A 25022-nucleotide genomic window follows, 5' to 3' on the forward strand; every position below is an offset into this window, starting at 1 on the left:
ATTATTATTAAAATCATTTGGATTTGTCCTGAGGGTACCCCTTTTTGCTCTTGTGTAACAGTGTTGAAATAATGAAATCATTTGCAAAGGCAAAAAACAATGAAATAATGCAGAATGTTTTTCAAAATCTTTGTTCCCGTATATGTTTGAGAACTGAATGGTTTCTTAGAATCTGTAATTTGGAACCAACTTAGATAGTGAGAAGCCACTATTCCTTCAAGCCTCTTAGGCACATAAAATTAAAAGTAGAATATTGTCTATTTTAGCTGCTCATCACCATTATTTTTTAGTGCAGAACAGTGAAATGGTGATTTCTAGATGCTTTTGGTTGTGGTTAGTGCTCATAAATATAGTTAAGGGAACAATTAACTTTTTGGTCTCCAATTTTTCTTCACTAAATACTTATCTGGTGGATGAATGTTTTCTTCAGGCATACTAAGCATGTTCATTTTATAGAGGCCGGTCTATTTTTATTAAAGGAGAAGAAATCTTTAAATGTTACTTTACTCTTCACCTTATTTTTCAAAGGTGGAATAGAAATGACTTAGAACTTTTACTTTTAGCAGTTTGGAGAATATCTGAGGGTTTAATAAATTCAGTCTTCTTTGGTTAAATTTGGACTTCATAAATGGGTGTGTTTCAAAGTTACTTTATAAGTGGTTTATGATTCAGAATTATATTTTTTGTAGAATTAATGTTATAAATGAATAATTTTCCCATTTTGGTATGCATTGGACTCTCCTGTGAAGCTTGTTAAATATATGGTTTTGTAGTCTGGACAGGTATATTTTAATAAGCTCAGATTGGATACGAATGCCCTCCAGCGTTTGAGAACCACTGTTAAAAAAGTAGGGTTTGAGTTTGGGAGCAGCCTCTGATGACTTACATATAGCCAAAGAGGCTTACTTATTTTATCGATTAAAATTATTTGTATAAAAATTATATTTTTTCAATTCTCAAAGGGATTTGAACTGGCTTATAAGTTAAAAAAATGAAAAATAGGAAGCAGAAAAAACACGACACCATTCTTGTAGTGGTTCTCAGATCAGAATTATCTAGGATGTTTTCCCCCAAATACACGTGCCCTAGACATACCCCATATCTCTGATTCAGAAAATTGGAGTGAGTCCAAGGATATATAGTTTGAAAAGTTTACCCAGAATTTTCCGAGGTAGATCCTTAGTAAGTTCTCCCGAGAGAAACAGAAAAGAGAGATTAAACCTGGAAGGGAGGTGGTGGCGTATGGAAATGTATCAGCTTTTTGGAACAAAGCTTGCCTGTTGTTTGAACCTGCTGTATATGAAGCCATCAGTTCTCAGCCTGTTGTGCTCATATACTCATATACAGGGCCATTTACTTTGTTTTAGGGGTGTGCAAGGGTATGGGTTAACATGGGGTATCTTCTTGTGTGATCAAGTATACTTGAGGGAAAATTAATTTTTTCATTGAAATATGCATGAATATATTATGGAAAAGAACTTGAAATCCACATGAGTTTTTGAAATAAAATATACTTTTTTTGTTTCTCTGTTTGGGGGTAGCAATTTGGCTCATATACCTAATCTTGCATTAGGCCCTTGTAGTATGTGCCTTTAGAGAGTCAAAAAGCTTGAGAGGAGCTGATGCAGGGAGGTGTATAAGCCAGACATGTCTAAACTGGGAAGTACCTGTGTAGCTAAAATGTTAATTTCAGGACCAAAGATAGAAGTGACTTAATTTTATTTAGTGATACATATTTTTAATTTTATGTGAATTTTGCATGACTTTATTCAGTTTTTTTTTTTCCCACTTTCCCAAAGTCTGTAAGTCCTGAAGATTCTGAGAAGAGACGCACTAATTATCAAGCTTATCGAAGCTACTTAAATCGAGAAGGTCCCAAAGCTCTGGGCTCCAAAGAAATACCAAAGGTATGAATGTTGAGAGGCAAGCTAGTCTGTCAGGGCCTCTGGCCACTGGGTCCATGCATGTATTTACTGTGTTCCCAGCAGTAGATAATTGATATTTAACAGTTAACACAGGGGTGCCTGGCTGGCCCAGTCTCTGTGGAATGTGTGACTCTTGGTCTCAGGGTTGTGAGGTTGAGCCCCCCTGTTGGATGTTAGAGATTACTTAAAAAAAATTAACAGAAAAGCCTCAGTCACCATCTTTGTGATTTAGGGATATTTATTTGTGTTACGAATTACAGCTTGATTCTATAAAGAAGAATTTTCCTTTAAGTAATCCACAACCCTAGTGGGGCTCAGTTTTGAGGAATACGTTGGTCATAAGACCAGTACATTTTGCTGATAGTATGGACCCACCAGAAAGGGAGATTGAAGCATACCAGAACGAGAAGGATAATCAAATGTAGTATGAGGTTTCTGAGGCGGTAGAAAGGGAGAGGAATCAGATCACAAATGGAAATTAGTAGTTTCCTGATAAAGGGGTAAGGGTGAATGTTAAGGGGCTGATGGGTTGTGTAGGAGGCTAGAGGAAGGTGTTAGCCTTGCCTCTTGCATGTGGTGTAAGACAGACTCTAAGAAAGACTCAGCAAGCTCATCTGCTTGAGGGGACTTTTTTTTTTTTTTTTTAAGATTTTGTTTATTTGAGAGAGAGCATACAAATGGGGTGGGGGTGGCACAGAAGGAGAGGGAGAAGTAGCTGAACAGGGAGCCTGATACAGAGCTCGATCCCAGGACCCTGAGATCCTGACCTGAGCCGAAGGCGGACGCTTATCTGAGTGAGCCACCCAGGTGCTCCTTCTTGAGAGACTTTAGGCAAAGTGGAGTCCTTAGGGGACTCAGTGGAGGCAAGGTGCTGGAGGGAGTACTGAATAGAGGTTGAGGATATTGGGTTGCATGCTGGGCCTGCAGTAAGTGTTCTAGAATGGAAAAGTTTGGTTGAGAGACTAAAAATGCTGAGATTGGTTGTAAAATATATATTCAGAGCCACAATGGGCAATAGTTCAGGGTAGGCGATTAGGGTGTGGGAAAGAGGCTTGCATGTGGACTTTTCCAGGGTCATTTTGAATTTGTTGAGAAGGATTTAAATACTTTAGTGTTCACAAGATCATTTCAGTCCTAGAGTATAGGGCTTGAAGGGACCTTGAGGTGTTGTTAATCAAACCTTTTCTCTCCAAGCAGATTCATAGCTTTTTTCCCCCATCAAGAAAGATTCTTCACTGGAATGGTGAAGGATTGAACATGTAATGGGGCAGTCTTTGAATTTTGTTTAACTTTTTCCTTTCAGGCTTGTTTTGAGTCTATGTTGATCTCAGTTCTCTATTCAAAGGGAAATAAGTCTCTTGGAATGGTTTACATAATTTTCATTTTGCTTGGTTGAATCATTTTATTGAACCACTGCGAAAGGTTAAAAGAGCCTATAACTGTACCCAGTTCCAGTTAAGATTAAATGTCTCCTCTATCCGGTTCTCTTTGGCCAGTGTCTTTTGTATATCGAGTTATCTTTTAATCAAGAGATAATACTCACAGGTTGTTAGATTTTCTGTCATAGGGTAAACAGAGAGAAGGGCAGGAACTCAAACTTGTTTAACCTTTTTAGAATCAAATCTTTCCTTTTTAACAATAACAAATTCTGTAGGTGGATTATATCTTGTTGTTTATTTAAAGCTTTACAAGTAAACTAGTGGTTTAAATATTAAAAAATACATGAGAGTAGTATGAATGGATAATTTTAATAAGGTTTGTGAACTGTCTTGGATGTATACTTTTCATTGCTGGTTTTGTAAGTTTATTAAATGTTAACCTACGTAAGAATTTCTCAGACTTTAATTTCAGGTTCTGCTTATATGCTGTGAATTTCCTGCAAATTTTTCATGCTGAGATTATTTATGATGTCAGATGAGAAAAATCAACTTCCTGCAGTTTTGATGCCAAATATTTCTTTGGAAGGCTACCATGTAATTTCCTCTCTGCTTGAACGTTTTGGTTTTTAGGGAGCTGAAAATTGCTTGGAAGGCCTTACATTTGTAATCACAGGAGTGCTGGAGTCCATTGAACGAGATGAGGCCAAGTCTCTAATTGAGCGTTACGGGGGAAAAGTAACAGGAAATGTCAGCAAGAAAACAAACTACCTTGTCATGGGTCGTGATAGTGGACAGTCCAAGAGTGATAAGGTGGGTCCTGCTGTCTTCTCAGCACAGTGAAATAGCCTCCTTGCCTTGGCAGGGTCTTACTGGGACCATTTGTTGTAATGCCCTCTACACAGAGTCAAGTGAAGAAAAAAATTGGAAAAGTAATTTCATCCCTATATTGTTTCTTCCACAGAAGTGTTCTTGGCTTTACTTTAAAGATTTTGGTTTTCTAGTTGAAGGCATAGTTCCTGTTTAGTTGACTTTCCTAGTGTAATATTCTAGTTTAGATCACTTTTCTAAGATAGAAGGAAATGTACTTTTCTTTTTCTTTCAGTCCTAAATATACCTGCATATGCCTCTGTAGTCTCCATCTTAAGTTTTATTCATTGAAAGCTCTTTTAGTGTTGGGGAAAATTATGTTTAGCTCCAAGTAACAGAATATCTGGCACATGTGGTTTGGCGAATAGCTGCTTATTTTCTTACCCAATAAGAATCGCACAGGCGGACGATTGCTGGGGACAGCCCCACCGCTCAGTACGTAGCTAGGCTACTTCTGTCCTCCATCTCTCTCACCCTTCTGGTAGCTTTAGTTCTGTGCACGTTGCCTTGTGTTGCAAGATAAGTGTAGGCATTCAAATTCACATTTAAGGCAGAAAAGGAAGCAGCGACAAGATGTCTCACTAACTGTGATTGGCCTTAAAGAGTTTTCCTGGAAATAGCTCTTGTAGAATTCCCCTGAAGTCTCATTGGCCAGAGCTGTCACATTGCTATTCATAGCTTATGAGGGAGTTTGGGGAGGATGAGGACTTTTCTGATTCTTCAGTCATAAGTCATCACTTGGAGATGAACACATCAGAGTTATTTTAACAGGGAAGTTGGTGGGAGAAAACAAAAACTTCCAACGAGTCTGTCTTGGAAGGCCCTAGTGACTTTGCCCCTCCTAGGGTAGAAGAGAAGATAAAGCAGTCCACAGAAGTGCTAACATGACGTGTCCATTGCCAGCCTGTCACTCTTAGGGGATGTATTTGTTATTTTCTTTGTTTAATGGTACTTTTTCATGAATATGGTTTTTAAAAATACTATCGTTTTTCTAATTTACAAATGTGGTTTTCACCTATGAACAGACCCTAGAATTATTCTTTTTTTTTTTTTTAAACAAAGTAATGGTTAGGATATGGTTTTAATGATTTATATTTTTAATCAATAGGCAGCAGCTTTGGGGACAAATATTATTGATGAAGATGGCCTGTTGAATCTGATTCGAACTATGCCAGGCAAGAAGTCTAAGTATGAAATAGCAGTTGAAGCTGAGGTTTGTATAAAATAAACTTGATTTATTTAAGTTGGTGTATATAACAACTTTCCTATTTCATAGAGACATTTCATGAGTGTCTAAAGTCCTTTTGCCTAAAAGATTAACTTCCCCTTCTACCACAGATGAAGCTACCTTATTTCCTTCTGAGCAGGTGGATTCTGCTTTAGGCTGTCAAATAAATAAATAAAATCTTAAAAAAAAAGTTATCAAAGCCAGGAAATTAACACTGATACCATATTGCTAACTAAAAGTACAGGTGGTATTTGAACTTCACATTACCCCCCGTTGTCCTTTTTCTATTCTGGGATCCCACACTGCATTTAGTTGTGGTATCTTCTATGTCTCCTCCAATCTGTGATAGTTCCTCAGCCTTTTATCTTTTTGTGGCCTTGAGATTTATTTATTTTAGAGAGTGAGCACGTGTGCATGAGCAGGGGGAGGGGCAGAGGGAAAGAGGAAGGGTAGAGAGAGAGGGAGAGAAGCAGACTTCCCACTGAGCACAGAACCTGACATAGGCTCATGACCCTGAGATTGTACCTGAGCCAAAATCAAGTCAGACACTTAGCTGACTAAGCCACACTGACTAAGCCAGGGTGCCCTGGCTTTGAGACAGTTTTTTTTTTTTAAAGATTTTATTTACTTTAGAGATAGAGAGTGTGCAAGCAGGGGGAGGAGCAGAGGGAGAGGGAGAAGTAGACTCTCTGCTGAGTGCAGAGCCCAATGTGGGGCTCAGTCCTAGGATACTGAGGTCATGAGTGAACTGAAATCAAGAGTCAGATGCCCAACTGACCGAGCCACTCAGGCGCCTTCCAGACTTGAGACTTTTCATGAGTACTAGTCAATTCTTTTGTAGAATGTGTCCAAGTTTGGGTTTTTTGATGTCTTATGCTTAGATTGAGGTTATACATTTTTGGCAGGATTCCACAGAAGTGGTATTTTGTTCTTCTCAGTACATAATATTAGATGTGTATGTTAATACATCTTTTTTCTTTCTTTCTTTCTTTTTTTTTTTAAGAGAGGTGGGGTTGGAGAGAGGCAGAGGGAGAGGAAGAGAGAATCTTAGGCAGGCTCCATGCCCAGTGTGGAGCCTGATGCGGGGCTCGACCTCACGACCTTGAGTCAATGTGTCTTCATATTGGTGATGTTAATCTTGATTAAGGTGGTTTCTGACTGGTTTCTCCACTAGTAAAGTGACTGTTTTCCCCTTTGTAACTCATAAATATCTTGGAGGGAACTTGAATACTGTGGTAATATCTTGTTTCTCCTCAAATATTTACCCACTAATTTCAGCATCCACTCACTGGCAAAGAGGCACCTTTTTTTTCTTTTTTGAGACATTCCCACCATAAAATTCACCCTGTTAAGATGTATGTCAGAGATTTTTAGTATATTCACGAGATCATACAACCATTACCAGTATCTAATTTTAGAACATTTTTATCACTCTCCATAGCCAGTTAGCCATCATTCCTCATATCCAACCCCTGGCAACCACTGTTCTGTTTTTTTTATTTCCATGGATTTGCTTATTTTGGGTATTTTATCTGCAGGGGAAGATGCAATTTGTGACCCTTTGTATCTGGCTTCTTTGACCTCGTATGTTTTCAAGGTCCAGCTGCACTAAAGTACATGTGTCAAGACTCTACTCCCCTGTTTTGGTGGTTGACACTGTGTAGTGTGTCTGTCCCCATATCTGGTTTATTTATTCTTCAGTTGATGGCCACTTTGGGTTGTTTCTATCCTTTGGCTGTAATAGTAATGTAATTGTGTGATTACATATCATAATTCTGCTATGAATATTTGTGTACAAGTTTTTGTGGAGGTGTTGACTTTTAACAAGTCAAAGTTGGAACAAAAATTTCTTAATGTTTTATCTTGGATTTCAGACTGATTATAGAATATGTATTATTTGTAAACTAATATGGTCTCACCAAAAAAAATGGCATTTGGATGCTTTTTGGTGTGTTTGTTGTTAATTTTTATAAAGTTTGGAAGGTGGTGATTTCCACAACAGCAGGGTTTATTGAAAACAACCAGACCCACATTGGGTAGCTCACTTGGGTATCCCAGATTGCCCCAGAGAGTACATTTAGCAAGAGAGATACTCTGTAAATCTTATCAGGTTTCTTTTTTTCCTCACCTTTCCAATTTCTAAGATGAAGAAAGAAAAGTCCAAATTGGAAAGAACACCTCAAAAAAAAGACCAAGGAAAAAGAAAAATTAGCCCAACTAAGAAGGAATCAGAATCCAAAAAAAGCAGACTGACTCCCAAAAAGGACAGCACTACAAAGTCGCCAAAAAAGGGAACAGGTGTGATTTGGAGATGCCTGGACTTCGAGGAGCAGGTGGCTGAGGAGACAGACGGTGACAGCCAGGCTAGGAATTTGGCTGATGACAGCAGTGAAAAAAACAAAGTGGAACATTTGCTCTGGGTGGATAAATACAAGCCAACCTCGCTCAAGACCATAATCGGACAGCAAGGGGACCAGAGCTGCGCCAACAAACTCCTCCGCTGGCTCCAGAACTGGCACAGGAGTCCGTCCGAGGATACGAAACGCGGTGATTTTACAGCTTCCTTCATTTCTGTGTGTGTCTGTCACCATGTGATTGCTCAGTTCCACGTTTGTGGGGGAGTAGAATAGTTGGGCCGCTCATCTCTCAGCAGACATGGAAAGCGTGCGCTGAGTGCAGGCGCTGTCCTGGACCCCAGAGGTGCTCTTGTGACCGGAGCCGCCTCCCTCCGTTTGCTCACAGTCAGTCACGGACATAGATGAAGCAGCAGTGAAGATAGTGGTGCTAAGTACTGTTGTAGGGGTGAGTGGAGGGCGTGGAGAGCATGGAGGTGTGTGCTCAGGGATGTGGAGGTGCATCCCAGCCCTGGAGGAAGGGAGAGCCGAGCGAAGACTTGGAAACTAAGTGGGAATTAGCCAGGCGAAGTGGAGCAAGAGCGTTGTGTGGGAGAGAGTACAGGTACCAAGGTCTGCAGATGTGTGAGCGAGCCCCTGGGAGGGCCTGGGAGATGGGGTGCAGGGGACGTGTGCAGATCAACAGCTGAGACGCACTCCCAGACGAGGCAGCCTGAAAATCCCAGCGGCGCATTGGCTTTCGGTGGGCCTGAGCTCTGGTACCTGCGCTGCTTCGCCGTGTGTGGGTCAGGGACACTGAACAGTACACTCTGTATTTAACGTCCAGGACATTGGTGAAACTGAGGCTTCAGGTCACAGAGGTTAGTAGTGTCTTCCTGAGCTTCACACGCGGCCCTGGAGGGTACTGTGTGAGAAGTAAGAAGGCAAAATTCAGGGAGCAGCACAGCGAATTCCCAGAGTGATGGCTGGGTTATCAATATCCGTCTGCTCACTGGACACTGGCCGATGTGCCAGCTTATTTATGCCAGGTAGAGGATGTAATTGTAAGGGTGCAGGGTTAAGTTGGACTCCTCTTCTTTTTCTGAGACCACATAAAACCTACCATAAAGGGGGTTATATTGCTTTGTATTCCTGGAGAAGACTTTATAAATCTGCGGGGGAACTAGAGTCCCTTTTCCCATTCCTGTAGCAGGCTTAGCCATCTCTCTCTCTCCGTCGTCGTGTCTGTACGGAGCACCCTTGATAAGGGGAGGAGAATGCTCTAGAGTTGAGCTGGGCAGCATAGTGGCAGACACACCATCTTCAGTGCATTCTTTCTGTGATCCGGTAGCCGAGGGGCTTGCTGACGGTCGTTGAGGCGTGCCTGGCTCAGTGCTCAGCACGCTCGTCCTTACAGTATCCATGCCGGGCACCTACTGTCACCACCCTGGTTTTACAGAGGGAGGAAATAGGCCCGGGAGGTTGCATCTCTTCTCCCCGCTGGTAAGCGGCGGGATTAGGGGATCGGGAGTTAGGATTGGAGCCCAGATGACTCAGCTCCCTGACCTGTGCTTTTGTAGGAAAGGAAACTCCTACAATTATGGTTTCAAATCAGAATTTTAGAATTAGTTTTAGTGTTTCGTTTTGGGTGTCAGTGAGGTAGGCAGTTAGTTGAGTCTCACTAAGTGCTCTGGAAGTGTTCATGGTTTGTAGAAAATACTCTGCAGATTTAGAGGTAAACCAGAGAGCTGGTCTTGATTTTCGGTTTGTGTGCAGTGATTCCTGCCAATACTGAACTTCTCTTAGGGCATATAGGTTAACACTCTGGAACTTCTTTTTTCCCCAGCCACAAAGTTCGGTAAATTTGCTGGCAAAGATGATGGCTCTAGTTTTAAAGCAGCGCTGCTCTCAGGCCCTCCAGGTGTTGGCAAGACAACCACAGCTTCTCTGGTTTGTCAGGTGAGTGTGGTGCTGTCATGCAGTTGGAAGGCTAACCCGGGAACGGCGCGTGTGGCAGGTACATACTCGTGCGTGCGTTAGTAGGTCTGTGGTACCTGTATTTTAACCTGCTGCATATAGACTTTTCTAAAGTCAGACTTTTAGAATTTACCTTGGTTCCGGGGATATTTGTCATTTTCATCCTTTTCTTAATGTTGGTAATTAAAATAATAGGTAATATTTACCTGTGTGCCAGGCAGTATGCTAAGCCCTTGGGTGCATTATCTTTTGGGTAATATAAATGTGTCTTAGAGACTCTTACGGATAGAAATATTTTACATACTATTGTAAGAATTCTCTGTTCTGAATATATGTATTCCTACCATCCTCATGGGACAAATGAAATGGGCTTACAGAGGAGGCTGGTGGCCCATGCTCTGGGAGCCTGCCTTTGCCCATGTCTCTATGGCTGCCATATCCTAGACCATGAGAGGAGGAGACTCGAGAGCAAACCAGAGGTCATGGAGCAGAATGTGAAGGGATACATGAAGGGGCATCAGAATGATAAAAGGAGAGATTTTATTTATTTAATTTATTTTTATATTTACTTTTATTTATTTATTTTTTCTAAAGATTTTATTTATTTATCAGAGAGAGAGGGGGAGAGAGCGAGCACAGGCAGACAGAATGGCAGGCAGAGGCAGAGGGAGAAGCAGGCTCCCTGCCGAGCAAGGAGCCCGATGTGGGACTCGATCCCAGGACGCTGGGATCATGACCTGAGCCGAAGGCAGCTGCTTAACCAACTGTGCCACCCAGGCATCCCTACTTTTATTTTTTTAAAAAGATTTTATTTACTTATTTGTTAGAGAGAGACCCGCATGCACACGTGCAAGAGAACACAAGCAGGGGGCGTGGCAGGCAGAGGGAGAAGCAGGCTCCCTGCTGAGTAGAAAGCCCAATGCGGGACTCCATCCCAGGACCCTGAGATCATGACCTGAGCCGAAGGCAGAGGCTTAAACAACTGAGCCACCCATATGTCCCAGAATGAGGGGTTTAAAACTTATTTTAAATATACGACTGGATTTCCCAACCCTTGTCCTATAAGCTGGCGGTTTTGTTTTGCCCTTGTTTTATGGGCCAGAGCATATTTCAGCTGATAGAACAGCTATGTATTTTCTATTCTATTGTAAACTTAAAACAAAACAAAACAAAACATTTTTTTCCTAGTCTCTACAGTTGTAAACATGACTTTTTTCTCCCTTTATTATTATCATTATTTTGGAGGGAAATTGCATGAAGGCATTTTATAATGCCTATAATCAGTATAATCAATTTTGGGAAATGAGTCAGAAAAACTTGATTTTTCACAGCTTGGTAGGAGGATTATGTATCAGGATGGTTTGATAACAAATGATTTAACTTTATCTTGAGGAGCCAAGAATTACTTTTTGTATCTTATAGTAAATTAATTCTATATCTGAAATTGAAATCTAGGGGTAGGTGTATTTAATTCTTTGTAGGATTTTCAGAAGCAAACTTAGTAAAATTACTTATTCAGATATACTCTTCTAGATTAGTGATTTATCAGCTGTGTTTTTAAGATGGCACTTGTTTGTGTGTGCGTGTGGCATATATGTATATATTTTAAAAATCTCACAATATTGTGAGGTATATTATCTCATCGTCTTTCTCTTTTTTTAATCCGTGGCTCCTTATGTTGTTTTTGTTGCTTTATTTTTGAGAGAGTTAATAATTTGCATTGTGACAATAACGGTTTCCAATATTTTGATTAGGAATTGGGATATAGCTACGTGGAACTGAATGCAAGTGACACTCGGAGTAAGAACAGTTTGAAGGAGATTGTTGCTGAATCACTGAATAATACCAGCATCACAGGCTTTTATTCAAGTATGTGGGTATTTGATTTTTTATTTTGGTTTTCTTTGGTTATATAAGGAAAACAAGTTCACTTAAATATTTAGGAACCAGTATTGAACATTAATATGTGCCAAGCACCCTGCTAAATCCTGGGGCTAATGATGGAACCCTTATAGGACACTAGTCCCCCCCCCCCCCCCCCCCCCCCCGCCGCCCCCAGCCTTTTTTTTTCAGGTCTTAGCAGTTTCTAAGAATGTGTTAAAACACATACATGGATATGTTTATGCGTTTTGCACATTATTTTAGAGGATTCACAGGTGAATCTTGTGAAGAGGGTAGTGAATAAATTTTTGTAATTCAGTGTGTTGAGTGAGGTAATAGAGGCTTGTAGATGAAGAAATGATTTGATTTGGGGCACTCGGGAAAGCCAGGATAAGGGTGATATTTGTTTGACAGGCCTTGGAGGTTGAAAGAGGATCATTTGTGGTGGAAGAGGTCCTATAGACAAAGACAGTAGCAAAGGAGAAGAAACTGTGACGGTGACAGTGCTTTGGGCTGTAGCTGGTGGTCTGGTGTGGTCAGAGTGTATGGGAAAAATAAGATGCTCAAACTACAGAAGTCTTGCTACTTTCTATGGTAGCAAATTATTATTAAAGAGAATTTGCCCAGGAAGGGTCACTAGCTGGTGGGAGTATTAGTTAATTGGTACTACTCTGGACAGTAGTAGTCTGTCAGTATTTTTCAAAAGTTACATTATACAGACCTTTTAGATCAGAAATTCCAGCTCTTGGAATTTAGCAATTAATATACTTGTATATATGCAAAATGATATATATCAGGATATTCATTTAGTATGATTTAGAATAGCTGAAGGTTGGAAGCATCTTCATATTTTATCAATAGGTAGTGATTATGATACTATCTATGGATAGTGATAATGATACTATGATACTAATAGATATGTGTAAAATGGGATATTATTAAGCAGCCTTAAAAATGAGGTGTTTTATATCTACAGATAAGGAACAGATCACCAAAATATATTGACTGATAAAACCAAGTTGTGTATTTTTTTGCACCCATGTTTTTAGTATGTATAAGGATACCCGAGGGGGGAAACGTGGGAGGTGGAATTTCTTTTCATCTGCATATGCTTGTGCCTCTTGCATTTTGGTTTAAAATATTTTACATGTTTTTTAAACAAAATAACAGCATTTGAACAGTTTTCTTTTTTGTCCCATCCCATAGCTTCTCAGCACGGGTCAGGCAGACCAGCCCATTCAATAAGCACGAAACATGCTCTCATCATGGATGAAGTCGATGGCATGGCAGGCAGTGAGGACAGGGGAGGAATTCAGGTAGTGAAAGCACTGCAGTGCTGTGGTTTTACCGTTGATTTTTAGTGGTAGTTGTGTGCGTGTTTTTAAAAAAATATTTCAAGAACTAATGATGCTATAATACTTAGAGCAATTAAAGTGTATTGCCAAGGCTTTCAAAACCTGAAATACATATGTTGTGTAGTATTTTGTTGTTGTTGTTGTTGTTTTTAAATAATTATTTTTGTGTTGCAAATTTGCCTTTTAGGAATTAATTGGTCTGATAAAACATACAAAAATTCCCATTATTTGTATGTGCAATGATAGAAATCATCCCAAGATTCGCTCTTTGGTTCATTATTGTTTTGATCTTCGTTTTCAAAGACCTCGAGTTGAACAGATTAAGGTATGATGATTGGAATTTTTTTCTCCATCACACTCTCCTTCTTATTTTTTGGTATTTCTCAAAAGTTACCTTTAAAAGTACCTGATAAATATTCTAAAAATAACTGATTATGTGAATTAAAAAAAAAAAAAGTTTATGATTCTCCTTTGTCAATTTCAGGGTGCTATGATGTCTATTGCATTTAAAGAGGGTTTGAAGATCCCCCCTCCAGCTATGAATGAAATAATTTTGGGAGCCAATCAAGATATCAGACAGGTAAATTAAATACATGTTGTGTAATAGTTGCTGATTCTTTTGAATTAGTGCCTTTAACTTTTCAGAGAGGAAGAGTAGCATTATTTTTCCACCTTGACCATGTCTTATTTATGATTTCTGTTAGGTTTTACACAATCTGAGTATGTGGTGTGCACGAAGTAAGGCCCTAACCTATGACCAGGCCAAGGCTGATTCTCATAGAGCCAAGAAGGATATCAGACTGGTAAAATAAATTTCCATTTCTTAGTTACTTTCTCAGGCTAAAGCATTTCTTGTTTTGTTCATATTAACTTAATCAAAGTAGATACTGTAGTTCCTGGATACGCCTTTGAACCTGTAGATATTTATAATATTTATAATTTATAACTAATTTATAAATTAAAACTTCCTAAGAAGTTTTCTAATTTAAATGAATTTTTCCTCAAGGACTTTTAGTGTACATTTTGAATTATGAGAAATGAAAGTTTTAAATTATACTTAACGCTTCAGTAGTTATAAAATGGCCTTTTCAGGGTCCCTTATATATAGATTTCATGTTTTGAAGTTTGGAACTTTTGGAATAACCTGTTTGAAATGGCTTATTATTTAATAACCTCTCTGAAACTTGAAACTAGAAGTCTGTATTAATTATCTGTGTTCTGTTTCACCTAGTCACTAGTCAGAATTTATTATTACAGTTAGAGCAGTGATTAAGTAGTGTTTGTAACCCCCTCTTTTTTTGTTAATCAATAAACTTTAAGAGCAGTTTTAGTTTTGTAACAAAATTTAGTACAGGGTACAAAGACTTCTCTTTATTTTTCCATACTCCAGACTCCTATGGCCTCGTCCACTGTCCGCGTCCCCCACCAGAGTGGTACATTTGTTCCAGCTGAACCTGTACCAATACGTCATTATCACCCAAAGTCCTAGTTTACATCAGGGTTAATTCACTCCTCATGTACATTGCATGGGTTTTGACAAATGTGTCATAGCTTAGGTCCACCATTGTATATCACACAGAATACTTTCATTGCCCTAAAAATACTCTGTACTCCCCCTGTTCATCCATCCCTTCCCCCACCCCCCTGACAATCACTGATCTTTAGCCTATTTATTTGTTTTAGAGAGAGAACATGAGTAGGGGGAGGAACAGTGGGAGAGGACAAGCAGACTTCACGTTCAGGGTGGAGCCTGACATGGGACTCGATCTCATGACTCTGAGATCATGACCTGAGCCTAAATCAAGAGTTAGCCAGGTGCTTAACTGACCTGAGCCACCCAGGTATCCCAATCACTAATCTTTTTGTTGTCTCCATAGTTGCACCTTCTTCAGAATGTCCTATAATTGGAATCATACAGTATATAGCCTTTCAGTTTGGCTTTTTTTTTTTTTTTTAAGAGAGAGAGAGTGAGCAAGCGTGAGCAGGGGGAGGGACAGAGGGAGAGAAAATCTTAAGCAGGCTCCACAATGTAGGAGGTAGGGCTCGTAGTGACCCTGACATCATGACCTGAGCTGAAATCAAGAGTCCGATGCTTAACCAGTGGCCACCCAGGCTCCCCCCACATTGGCTTCTTTCTCTTAATAATATGCATTTAAGGTTTCTCCATACCTTTTACTGGACTTATGACAGCTCACTTCTTTTCTTTGATGAATAATACTCCAGTGTCTGGATCTACCACAGTTTATTCATCTTTTGAATGACATCTGGATTACTTCCAAGTTTTGTCAGTTAAGAATAAAGCTGCTGTAAAGATCCATATGCAGGTTTTTTGTGTAGTATGTTTTCAGTTTGTTTGGATAAATACCAAGGAAGACAACTGCTGGATGGTATGGTAAGAGTATATTTAGTTTTGTAAAAGAAAAACCTGCCAATCTGTCTTCCAAGTGACTATACCATTTTGCATTCCTACTAGCAATGAATGAGAGTTCCTGTTGCTCCACATCTCTGCAGTGTTTGATGTTGTCAGCATTTTGGACATTGGCCATTCTACTAGGTGTGTCCCTCTCTTTTTTAGGGCCCATTTGATGTTGCCCGGAAAGTGTTTGCAGCTGGAGAGGAGACCGCTCATATGTCACTTATGGACAAGTCAGATCTCTTCTTTCATGATTATTCGATAGCACCCCTCTTTGTCCAGGAGAACTATGTACACGTGAAGCCTGTGGCTGCAGGGTGAGTGTTTGGAGCTCGTGAGGGGTAGAATTCGTTCCCTCCTGGTACAGGGAGGCCACCTTCCTGGGAGAGAGGGCCGTGAGTGCGGACAGTGGTGTCATCCAAACTGCTTTATTTATTCAGGGGAGACATGAAAAAGCACTTGATGCTTTTAAGCAGAGCAGCAGACAGCATATGTGATGGTGACCTAGTGGACCGTCAGATCCGGAGTAAACAGAACTGGAGTCTCCTGCCCACGCAGGTAAGCCCAGGGCTCTCCCTAAGATGCAGACTCTGCTTCAGGGAGAACGGAACAGCTGTGAGCTCTTGTAGTTACGTGCAGCGCCAGAGAAACGCTGTGGCTCTTGCGGCCAAGATAATGTCTGTTCTAGATTAAAACACTCTGGGGTCACAATTGTCCATTTCTTAATAAAAATAAAACATAAAAATAGCCAGATTTTTCAGGGTTTCAAAATGTTTTTATGTAAATGGACATATGGAAATAGGAATGTTAGATTCCAGACATAAGTAAGATGTGAGTCAGAAGATTCATTTGCTCTGTTTTACCTTAAGAATCAATCCATTTCTTTTTTGTCATTCTTGGTGCTCCCCAGTGGTGACTGTGTAGCTCCTGCTTGGAGATGCAGCCAGGGCAGGTCAGGGGCTACTTCTCTGATACGTGACTCTGATTTTCTTCTTCCTTGCTGAAGAGGCAGCTTTATACTGGGCACTTTATTTAAGGGGTAGCTTTCACTCAAAACAGAGTTTTGCAAACTTTCATAATTAAGAATGTTATTTGTTCTTGAGTTTTGCATATTTATACTGTATTACTGTCCCAAGTAATAATAAGCAAGGGACTTCTGGAAGGCCTGTTCCTCTCTTAATTTTGCCTGTACCTTGTTGGATACCAAAAAACAAAGTTTTATTCTGGATATAAAGAATCCTTTCTCTTATGTTTTACAAGTGTTCAATTTTTATTTACTTTTATTTATTTTTACTAATAATTGTAACTTTAAAAATTTATCCTAAAGAAATAACTTTAAACATGGGAAAAGCTTAATGTACAAAAATATTACCTTAGTTTTGAGACTATTAGAAATCAGAGAAAATCTCCATGTCTGGCAGTAGGAGAATGAGTATGGTAAACATTCTTGATGGAATATTGTGCATTCTTTAAAATCATTTATAAAGACCGTCTAATATGAAAAATGCTTATGAGAGAATATTATTAGAATAAAGCAGGGTACAAAATTTATGTATAATTCCAGTTTTTAAAAAGTGTGAGCCCTGGATTTAGAAGACATTCAAGGATACCTTTTTAAAAATATTTTCCCAAGTGCCAGTTTACTTAATGCTCTGTTCAGTTTTTCATGCTTTGATCCAGCTGTGCTATTAATAGTTTATGTTAAAACCAGTCATGTTCTGGGCGCCTGGGTGGCTCAGTGGGTTAAGCCGCTGCCTTCCGCTCAGGTCATGATCTCAGGGTCCTGGGATCGAGTCCCGCATCGGGCTCTCTGCTCGGCAGGGAGCCTGATTCCTCCTCTCTCTCTCTCTCTCTGCCTGCCTCTCTGCCTACTTGTGATCTCTCTCTGTCAAATAAATAAATAAAATCTTAAAAAAAAAAAAAAAAAGCCAGTCATGTTCCTCTGAAATAACTGGTGTTTTGGGGTCAGTTGGTCAAGGAGGCTGAAATCTGAGATGATCTCTCTGAGGGCCATGACATGTTTTGGACTGATCCGCTGTTCCTCAGACAGAAGAGAGACAGAGGGAAAGGGTGTGATGTTCTGGAATTGGGTACCCGGGACAGTATTGCTTTGTTTGCTCAAGACTCCTTGGAAGCCAGTAGCGTAGGAAGCAACGTTGCACTGAATTCAGTGGACTGCAATTGATTTTTTTCAGGCCATTTATGCCAGTGTTCTTCCTGGAGAATTAATGAGGGGGTACATGACCCAGTTTCCTACCTTTCCAAGCTGGTTGGGGCGACACTCATCTACCGGCAAACACGATCGTATTGTGCAGGACCTAGCACTGCACATGAGTCTCAGGTAAGTGGTGTTAGTCTGGGTCTGGCATTTTCTCAGCGTAGCATATTTAGTCTTTATCCAGTGAGGATAGCATAAGTCAAAAGATTGGTGTTTTAGTTTTGATTTTATTGCTAACTAGATAAATGGCCCTGGATAAGTTCCTTATATTTTGTCGGCCTGGGTTTTATTATCTATAATCCATATAATACTTGTTTATCACTTAAAGGGATACTTTGGAGAATAAGCCCAGTTGGTAGATAATCTATAACTTTAAGATTAAGTTTAAAACTACATAAATCTGAGGTAGTGCTACCATTTATCATTATGACTGTGCCCATTACTAGTAGGCATACAGAATGTCTCAGCTTCCAAATAATTTAATAGGCAAAAGGGAACTGTTTAAATAAATGGACTAGTTTTTAGCTATCCTAGTAGTAGACCGACCGAGTCATTTAGGATAGGGAACATAGTTCAGCATATGAGAACAGGAGGCAGACATGCAGATGATTGAAAGTCAGTGTGCTTGGAGAAGTTTACTGAAGTCCAAAACCTCTTATTTGGTACAGTGTTGTTAAAGTTCAGAAACTTAGAGAATTTGCATGCATATAAGTATTAAGTGAACTTTAGGAATTTATTTTTAACCATGAAGAACTTGAGCAGTCTTATTTCTCTTTCTGATCTCTGGAGGGGATGTTAACATTGGTCCACTCAGAACTTTTGTTTGAAGCTGAACTGAAATTTCTTTCTTCTATTCCTGTAAAATTCTACTTCCTACTTTGTGCCCTCTTTCTAGTCTATGGTTTGGGTCTCTTTTTGGGCAACTCTTGTATTCGTTTCCTATTGTTCCTATAACAAATTACCTGAACTTAATGGTTTAAAATGACATGAATTTATTGCCATCTTAAGATGCAAAGAATATCCTGGATTATAGGGCAAGCCCAGTGTAATTACAAGGGTCTTTACCAAAAAGAAGAAAGGGAGGCAGCCATATCAAGCCACAGAGAGAAAGACATTTTAAGATGTTAATTGTTGGTTTTGAAGATGGGAAAAGAGACCATGAACCAAGGGATATCCGTGGTCTCTAGAAATTAGAAAGGGTTGCATTTCCCACTGCTCTACTCATTGCTCAAGGGGGAGGCCAGGCTCTGAGCTCTTTTCCTCCTCCCTGCCCTCTGCTTTTTAAAAAGGTGATGCATCCCTGTGCCCTGCGGGTATCCACCTTTGACTCCCTCTCTGTATTCCTGTAGATTGTGGGCACTGGACTTCGAGATTTTTTGCAGCTGTGCTTTTGTATGTCTGTCCCCTTCTCCCATTAGACCAAACATTTCTGGTGGGAGGTAGGCCTGCCCATCCAGCATGTAAAATTGGGTCAGTAAATGTTCCTTAATGAATCACGTATACGAGATTGTCATCAGCAGAGTATATCTATAGTGAATTTCACAATTTTTAAAGTAAATTAGGACCTTCTTATTTAACTTTTCGAGCAATTAAGTCATTGAATTTTCATAGATCTCAGTTTCTCTTTAAAGTGGAAGTGCGATTTTATTATTAGTACTTGTTGGGGTTACAGATGCCTTCGAGAATCTGGAAAGCTCTTTGATCTTTATTACTCCCAATTGTGCTAATGCACAAATAATGCTAGGGGAATTACAGTTTTCTGAGGTTAAGAACCCTTGATTTAGGAACACTAGATGGTTCCTTTAGACTTCTCTAGAGTTGACTTTTCTGTGATTCTAAATAGAAGATAACAGTAATGGAACAAAGTAAGAGAACACTTTTGACAAAGGTTTCATGATTTTCTTAGGCACCGTGGTTTAGGGCTCATATTTGTCTTCAAGCACTAGTTGTGCTTGACAATGGAAGACTGAATCTTGAGGAAATGGATGAATTTAAAATAAGAGGTTTTTTTTTGGTTCTTTGTCTAGATTGTAAAACAGTTGGGGGCAGGGTTCTAGATTTCAAATCAAGAGAACTATTGAGACTCAGTTACCTGAAGACAAGAGCAGGACCATGAATAATTTTAACATTTTTATGGGTTCTGAAGCCCAGGAACCTCTGAGGTTTCTTGTTTGGATTATGCACACATATAATTGCCTCATTTGATGATGGAGGCAGCTGGATTGGAAAGATTTTGATTGGAAGCATTTTGTTTTGTTCATCTATCTTCTGTCTTTATGTGACAATATTTAAGAGCAAGAGAGAAAATCATTTCATAATAACATTGTCGTTCGCAGCAGACTTTTTCCTGAAGCCTTCCCCTCACAAGTGTGGACCACCTTGTGATTATACAGGGACATTTTCTGCAGTTTTCTTAGTTTGGGGAAGGCCCTGCTCTAGAACTTAAAGATTTCAGAGTAACTGTATTAGGAAATATGAGGGAAATATTTATGTGTAATTTTGCCTGTTAGAATTAAAGATCAAAAGGTGTAACAGACCCTCTTGGAGGAAGTTGCAGTGGAACTTGAGGTAGGAAATCTCACTGCCTTTTACTGATGTTTTTAATATTTGGAACTGGAATGAGTAATCTTTGGCTTAGTTAAGTCTGAGCACATAGAAGTCTTGTGCTGCCCAGGCTTTGAGAGTAGGTTGGAAATGGAACCCACATTTGTGTTTTTCATTCACTAATCCAGATAAGTAGAAAATTTACTCCCTTTGAGCACACTGGTGTGTCCATTATCCTGATGGTGTAGTGCTAGGCTTTCTCTATCAGCTGTTAAATGGTAGACATGACATTGGGCATTAATAATAGTGGATTGATCTTCAGCATACTGTGGCTTGAGTTAGTGGTAGTTTGCCACTGACTACAGTTATGTCTCTCTTGTTTTGGCTTAAGAACTTACTCCAGCAAAAGGACTGTAAACATGGATTACCTGTCCCATATAAGGGATGCACTTGTACAGCCCTTGACCTCACAAGGGGTAGAAGGAATACAGGATGTCATTGCTCTTATGGACGCCTACTACTTGATGAAAGAAGACTTTGAGAATATCATGGAAATTAGCAACTGGGGAGGCAAACCTAGTCCCTTCTCCAAGCTGGATCCCAAGGTAAATTATGTAACCCACTGGTTCTCCATCACTTTGTAATTACCAGGTTTGTAGTAGAAGTGTTTCAGAAATGTTGTAGGTGCTTTAAAATGGTTTAATTTTTTCCCCTTTAAATGCTTTTCCTTCTTATGGCCTAGGCTTTCCAAAGATTCTGTTTGAGTGCAGTATTAAGAATGGAGTTCTGGATTTGACCTTAACGATTTGTAGTTTTAGCATTGCTTTACATTGAGTGGAAAAGCAAGACATGAAATCTAGAGAAGCAAATATAAATGTATTCCTTGTAAAAATGATGAGCCTGGGGAAGTAAGTCAGGTGGTGGTAATATATTATGAAAAGAAAGATGTGTTTATTGGCTGAGGATTTTTTATACTTTTTCTTAGTCTGCCTAATCTGTGAATTTAGTGTTTATTATAGTTATAATAGTTATACTTTATAATGAGCATGAAAAAATTAAAATGACATAACATGAATTTGTAATATCTACTACCTCACACTCTGCCTATTTCTTTGGTGCCATTTTAGAAGATAAATATTCTCTGTGGCTTGCCTTCTCTAGAATTTTGATCTGACTTTATGGTTATGGGTAAATTCTCCCAGGAGACCACCACTGTTAGAATTCAAGGACTAATTCTACAACTATGTTTAGAAGCTTCAAGTTAGGGCTTTTCAAGTTAGTTAGTAGTTTTAATTAACCATTATTATTATGATAAAGTTAGTATTTTTAAATAACCATTATTATTATGATAAAGGTAATTTATGTATTTTGTGGAAGGTAATTTATGTATTTTGTGGTACCTAAGGGCCAACTTTAACTTGGACCATATTCTAAGTCTTTTTGATTTATTGATTCACTGTACCTCTTACTTTGTAGAACAGTGGAATGCACGGTTAAATCTCACAAGTTAAATTTCTCTCTTTTTGCCTGCCTAATGTTCCCAAATACTGGTTCTTATTTTTGACTCACGGGCTCTATTAAGAATGTCATGGAAAATAATAGAACTTCACCACAGAAAAATGTGCAGAAATACACTTAAATGTACATATATAATATTTTGCAGAATGTTTTAAGGATCTTGCAGGATCTCATAAAACCTTTAGTTTAAAAGGATTTTTTTGGCCCTTATATTTTTAACAGCCTCTATTCCTTTCCCATAGGTGAAAGCAGCCTTCACGAGAACTTACAATAAGGAAGTCCACCTCATTCCATATTCCCTTCAGGCTGTAAAGACACCCAGACACAGTACAGGCCCCGCGCTGGATTCTGAATACAATGAAGAGTTAAATGAAGATGACTCTCAATCTGATGAGAAAGACCAAGACTCTACGGAAACTGATGCAATGATCAAGGTAGTATTTTAAGCTACAGACAGGAAATGCCATGTTACTCCCTCAATAGTTTTATCCTTTCTTGTGTACAACTTGCCTTCTGAAATCATTCAGGGCCTGTTTTAAGTTTTTAGGTTCATCACATTGAGGGTGGAGAAAGGTATAGATTTTATTCTTATAAATAGCTGCTTATAATAGTGGAAGAAAGCAAGAAAATAGGCCATCATATTGATGGTCATATGCTATTTTAGAAAAAGTACCATTTTTGTTGGTACATTGGTGTGTTTTACAATAGACATATTTTTACAGTTGCATTAAGAGAAACATTTTCGTGAAACTGTCTCTCCTGTAATTTGTGTTTTGCTATAGCCATCGAACTGCCTATAGAAGTTTCTCAGGATGAAACAATCTTGTCTTGTGCTAGGAAAGATTAAAACCATTTATAGTATCTGCCCACCGTTAACCACTGGCTAAGGCAAAGGAATCTAGTCTCTGTTTTTTTCTGTCCCTTAGTATGTGTCATTCATTTCTGTTTTGTATATGCAGGGGAAGGAAAAGCGGCCTTCTCCAGTATAGCTCTTTAGTGTTCCATAGACATAAGATTGTCTCCCTCTCTCCTCTTCTCAAACTGATGGGAAATTCCTCTTTAAAACATTACCTTATTAGTAAATTATGTCCTGCTTATTTTGTCTTCCCTAAATGTACCTATCTCCTAAATCCAAGACACTGTGTGCCTGGGGAACATATCTTAGTTGTAGATTCTAAACAGCTTTTCAGTAGTCAAAGGCCCCAACTAGCCCAGTTGTTGATTCAAAGCGAGCTCATCAGATGTAGTGGTAGTTGAAGGATGCTTGCAACCTTTCTTTTTATTAAGTTGCAGGTAAAGATTTGCTTCATTGTAGAAATTAACTTACTTCACTGCCTCAAATACAGCTATTAACTATTTTGTGCATTCTTCTCTCCCAACAGAAAAAGACAAAATCTTCAAAGCCTTCAAAATCAGAAAAAGATAAGGAGTCCAGAAAAGGAAAAGGAAAAAGTTCAAAGAAATGAAACTGTTTTCCACTACTGACAGCCACTTTTGACTTGCCCCGTTGACCAGTCTAGCTTGTCTAGATAATGCCTTGTTTTTTCCAAAGGAATCATATTTTAGCATAATGGGGCAACTCCGTGGTCCCATTATAAATAAATGGTGGTACAGCTAGAGGGATGTAACCAGTAGGCTAACATACGCCTCTTATAGAGGTTGATAGGACTGCTTGGGTCCTCCACTGTCCCCTGTCAATCTAATTAGATTGTGCTTCAAATTGTGTATAATCAGAAACTGCATGTGGGCTTTGGAGTCAGATTTTAGGTAACAATAATATGCCTGGGAACATTGGTACTAAGGCGATTTTTGTAGGCTTAAGAATTTATCCTAATGGCCTTTATAGGACCAATGCCAATTTTTTTAAAAAAGGTAGTTACTATGCTGTGGTGAAATTTTGTAAATAAATCATAATACAAAACTGTCACCACCTAGAGCTGGTATTCTTTGTATATTGTCAAATATCATACAAAATATAAATTAGGAATAAAAATGTTCCTCGTGACATATGTGCAAATTCTTAAAATGTCATCTTGTACAGTAAAATAATATGTTGGTATATTACATTCCTTATTAGTTTGCAAATGATTGGGTAAAAAGCGAACTCTGTTCCTCACTAACCAGCTGTGTGAAGCCGAACTTCGGCAGTTGGACAGTCAGAACTCTCATTCCTAACCTAAGTAAGTCTGTGAATGCTGGCGGGATCTCTGTCACGAGCAGCAGGTCATGGAGAGGCCCCTGTGGCATCACTGGAGGGGATGGGGGACTGTAAGCCACATTTTCAGCCTTCCAGAGTCTCAGCTCATCAGGTTTAAGCCAGTAGGGTGTAGGCCGGGTCAGGATCTCAGTCTCACTCTGCCTTGGGACAAAATGGATGCTGGCTTTCGTTACTTTTCCTCTGGGAGCTCTGGTTCTGCCCTGTGAGCGATTGTACAGATCGTACTGGAATTTTGGATGGTCCCTGTAACTGTACTTGCAGAGTGGCTCTGAGGCCGTGGAAGTAGCCTGGAGTTTAGTTGTCTAGCTCTTTTGGAATTTTGTCAGTAAATGCTCAGAGGTATGAGCTAAAAGGCATGTAAAATTAGGATACCATTTCCTCCTTTTGAGTAATTGACAGTCTTATTTGGGAGGTGAGACATAAAGTTCTTGAGACATTTAAAGTGTATTTACAAATGTGAAAAATGTCTTTCCTATAGCCCGACTTCATTATGGGAATTAAACGTTGCCTTTGGCCTTGCCCCTCTCTGTGAAAGCCCAGCTGGAAATGTCTGCTTCAGCGAAGAGCTCCTCGATTGATGACTAACTCACCTCACCAGTGGGGTGAGCAGGGCTTGCTTTCACACATTCTCCTGTTTCTATTGCTTTCTGATACGAAAGTCATGCTGCCTACTTGTTTTTTACTCTCCAAGAAAGGGGGTGTAAGCTCCTTGCAGCCAGAACAAGGAGTATGAATTTACTTGTAAATTATGATTTTGTTATTAATTCTAAATGCTCTATGATTGGCATAATCAGTGTATGAGATAAATAACTTTTAGAATTAGAGATTATAAACCTGCTCTTTAAAATAGGACAACATGGATCTGCTGGAGCTTTGTGACGCCACGTGGCTTTGCAGAATAAAACGGCATACTTCTTTTCAGATCTGTTGTGTCTTGGCCTTTTCGGAAGCTGTAACAAACTACTGTGCTTTCTCCTCCATCCTGTTAAGTGTTTGCGGTCCATTACTGCAGCAACATTATTGGCCTCTTGAAGTTATTAACAAGGAGCAGTATTGTTGTATCTTCCTAAGTATGTTCTGGTGTAATTATGCTTATCAGTGAATGTTTTAAGCCGATAACTCTCCAACTATGGTGTGCTTTACTCACACAAATCCCACAGTGCCTT

The 25022-nt window shown here is 39.3% G+C and overlaps 1 protein-coding gene across 1 annotated transcript in view; it reads left to right on the plus strand.

Moving 5' to 3' along the window:
* RFC1 (replication factor C subunit 1) overlaps window positions 1-24777 on the plus strand; it is a 77497-nt gene extending 52720 nt beyond the window's left edge. Inside the window, exons 10-25 of the mRNA XM_082728865.1 lie at window positions 1800-1907; window positions 3935-4114; window positions 5280-5384; window positions 7544-7946; window positions 9579-9691; window positions 11464-11578; window positions 12797-12906; window positions 13133-13270; window positions 13430-13525; window positions 13650-13748; window positions 15521-15675; window positions 15799-15916; window positions 17554-17699; window positions 20512-20725; window positions 21881-22072; window positions 23021-24777. Coding sequence (XP_082584991.1) covers window positions 1800-1907; window positions 3935-4114; window positions 5280-5384; window positions 7544-7946; window positions 9579-9691; window positions 11464-11578; window positions 12797-12906; window positions 13133-13270; window positions 13430-13525; window positions 13650-13748; window positions 15521-15675; window positions 15799-15916; window positions 17554-17699; window positions 20512-20725; window positions 21881-22072; window positions 23021-23104 — 2376 coding nt within the window. The 3' untranslated portion in view covers window positions 23105-24777. The remainder of the gene's footprint in view (window positions 1-1799; window positions 1908-3934; window positions 4115-5279; window positions 5385-7543; window positions 7947-9578; window positions 9692-11463; window positions 11579-12796; window positions 12907-13132; window positions 13271-13429; window positions 13526-13649; window positions 13749-15520; window positions 15676-15798; window positions 15917-17553; window positions 17700-20511; window positions 20726-21880; window positions 22073-23020) is intronic.
* Window positions 24778-25022: the final 245 nt, after the last annotated feature.

This window comes from Mustela nivalis (assembly GCF_964662115.1).
Source record: "Mustela nivalis genome assembly, chromosome: 4".
NCBI classification, from domain to species: Eukaryota; Metazoa; Chordata; class Mammalia; order Carnivora; family Mustelidae; genus Mustela; species Mustela nivalis.